Here is a 1,860-nt window from a genome sequence, read left to right as displayed (position 1 = left end):
TTATTATAACTTTTGGAGTTGTTTGTGTGTGTGTGTGTGTGTGTGTGTGTGTGTGTGTGTGTGTGTGTGTGTGTGTGTGTGTGTGTGTGTGTCAGTGTATGTGTGTATGTGTGCGCACTCACGTAAGTGTTCAAGTGAATGTGTGTGTGTGTTTTGTGTGTGTGTGTGTGTGTGTGTGTGCTTGTGTGTGTCAGTGTGTTTGTGTATCGGTTTGGGGAGGGGAAGGTGTTTTTGCCTTCCAGCGGAGTTTTTTTCGTTGTCCAATAGCTTGTCGGTTTGAGTTTTGTTTTATGTTAAAGGTCATTTCACTTACCACGTTTGTCTGCCATATGACTCCAGAAAATATCCTTTAACCTTAGGATCTTATCGAGGATCAAACCGTGGGCCTCCATAAATGAAACTGGAGTCTCAACCACAGCACCCTTGGGAAAGGTCTACTTCACTCCTTCATTCGGAACTTACTTGACCTACAACACACATCCGGGCTGCTCACTCCCTGAAGAGCCAATATGGAGGGCTGCGGTGGCGTCATGTGTAAAAGACAATTTTATCTAACTTTAGAACTGAGAGGGCAGGGTGCTGAAGCTGACATCTACCCACCATAGTAACCCCAGGTTAGCATAGTAGCAGACTGTCATGGAAAACCCCAACAAAATCAAACCAGAAACATTATGAATGGTAAGTCAAACGTTCAATATAGACATTTAACTTACCTTTCTTGTCCGGAGCAAGAAGCAAGACAGCCAGAAGTCGGTCAGGTGTCTCAACTTGCGACCTCAGTCCACCTTGGGCGTAAGAGACAGCATTGGCGAGGAGGGGGCTCACCAACAGAGCAAAGGTAGGGAAGAAGCACAAATACTGAACGCTGATGGCAGCCATTTTGGGAGCTGGTGGTTACTTAATCCGATCAAAAGTTCGGGTAAACTTCTTTTTTATATTTATATATAGTTATTGTTTTTTTTTAAATTATATAGTCCACACTTTAGTAACCCCAGAACAGGATCTGAAAACTGTTATCGCCGATAACCAGAGTGGCGTGAAGACAAGATTGTTTCACAATCAGTGCCTGCGTAGCATAAAAATTACAATCTTAATTTTATTTATCTTTAATCAGAGTTTTCTTTACGGGTCTTACATGTAAAACCATGGAGAGCTGTTGTTTTGCTTGGAACCAAAGAAATACCAAAGCGATCCTTTCTGTCTAGTTCCCCCCAAAAAGACCTCGCACTAATCCGGGTTTTTTAAAGGGCAAACTTTAAAAAACACTACCGGCTATTGCGCGGAAACAATTTGAACGGCTAGCTCCTGGAGTTTCCTGGCCCCTTTCCCTGTGTAGACTGCCAGACCCTGAGCAACGTTCTTGCGCTCCTATGTGTAAGACTAACGGCGGGCCTTCGTCTTTCGCCGTGCAATCACGACGTGCGCGTGGAGCGAATCCCACGCGCAGAGACAGCCCTCACTCGCAATGTCCAACGTCACTGCTGTTAGTGACATGGGTTAGAGCGATGATAATCACTGTATGCCCTTTCTCTTGGAAGATTAAAAAAGTATTATAGTAAGTCTACAACTCAACTTGCCAGACTTCAAGGTGGAGTATCAGATCGCTGCGTCGCCAGTTGAATAAGACTGAAAGAAGGAGCAAACCACACCCGCAGAGCACCCGCCAACCACCCGCTTTCTTTCCTATCAAATATCTATCGTCCTTATACATCCTCCTTCGTTCTTTGTTTGTTATTTTCCTCTAGAAACACGTTAAATCTTCGGCATTTGTATGATATGAGCTTATTGTTTTGCAAGTGCCATAGAAACGCTTACTTAAACTGAAGGAAAAACGTTCCATGGCAATAATGTGATAAAAAA

The 1,860-nt window shown here is 43.8% G+C and overlaps 1 protein-coding gene across 1 annotated transcript; it reads right to left on the bottom strand.

The window, feature by feature from the left end:
* Positions 1–712: 712 nt before the first annotated feature.
* LOC106011308 lies at positions 713–1,407 on the bottom strand (the record flags this gene model as incomplete). Its single annotated transcript, XM_013080471.2, is given in 1 exon segment — positions 713–1,407. A coding segment is annotated over 1 exon segment (167 nt), but the record flags the coding sequence as incomplete, so codon positions are not given.
* Between the last annotated feature and the right edge of the window lie 453 nt (positions 1,408–1,860).

The sequence above is a fragment of the Aplysia californica genome, unplaced genomic scaffold (genome assembly GCF_000002075.1).
Source record: "Aplysia californica isolate F4 #8 unplaced genomic scaffold, AplCal3.0 scaffold00088, whole genome shotgun sequence".
NCBI lineage: Eukaryota > Metazoa > Mollusca > Gastropoda > Aplysiida > Aplysiidae > Aplysia > Aplysia californica.
Note: the sequence above shows the minus strand (reverse complement) of the source record. Positions and strands in the feature narration are given on the sequence as shown.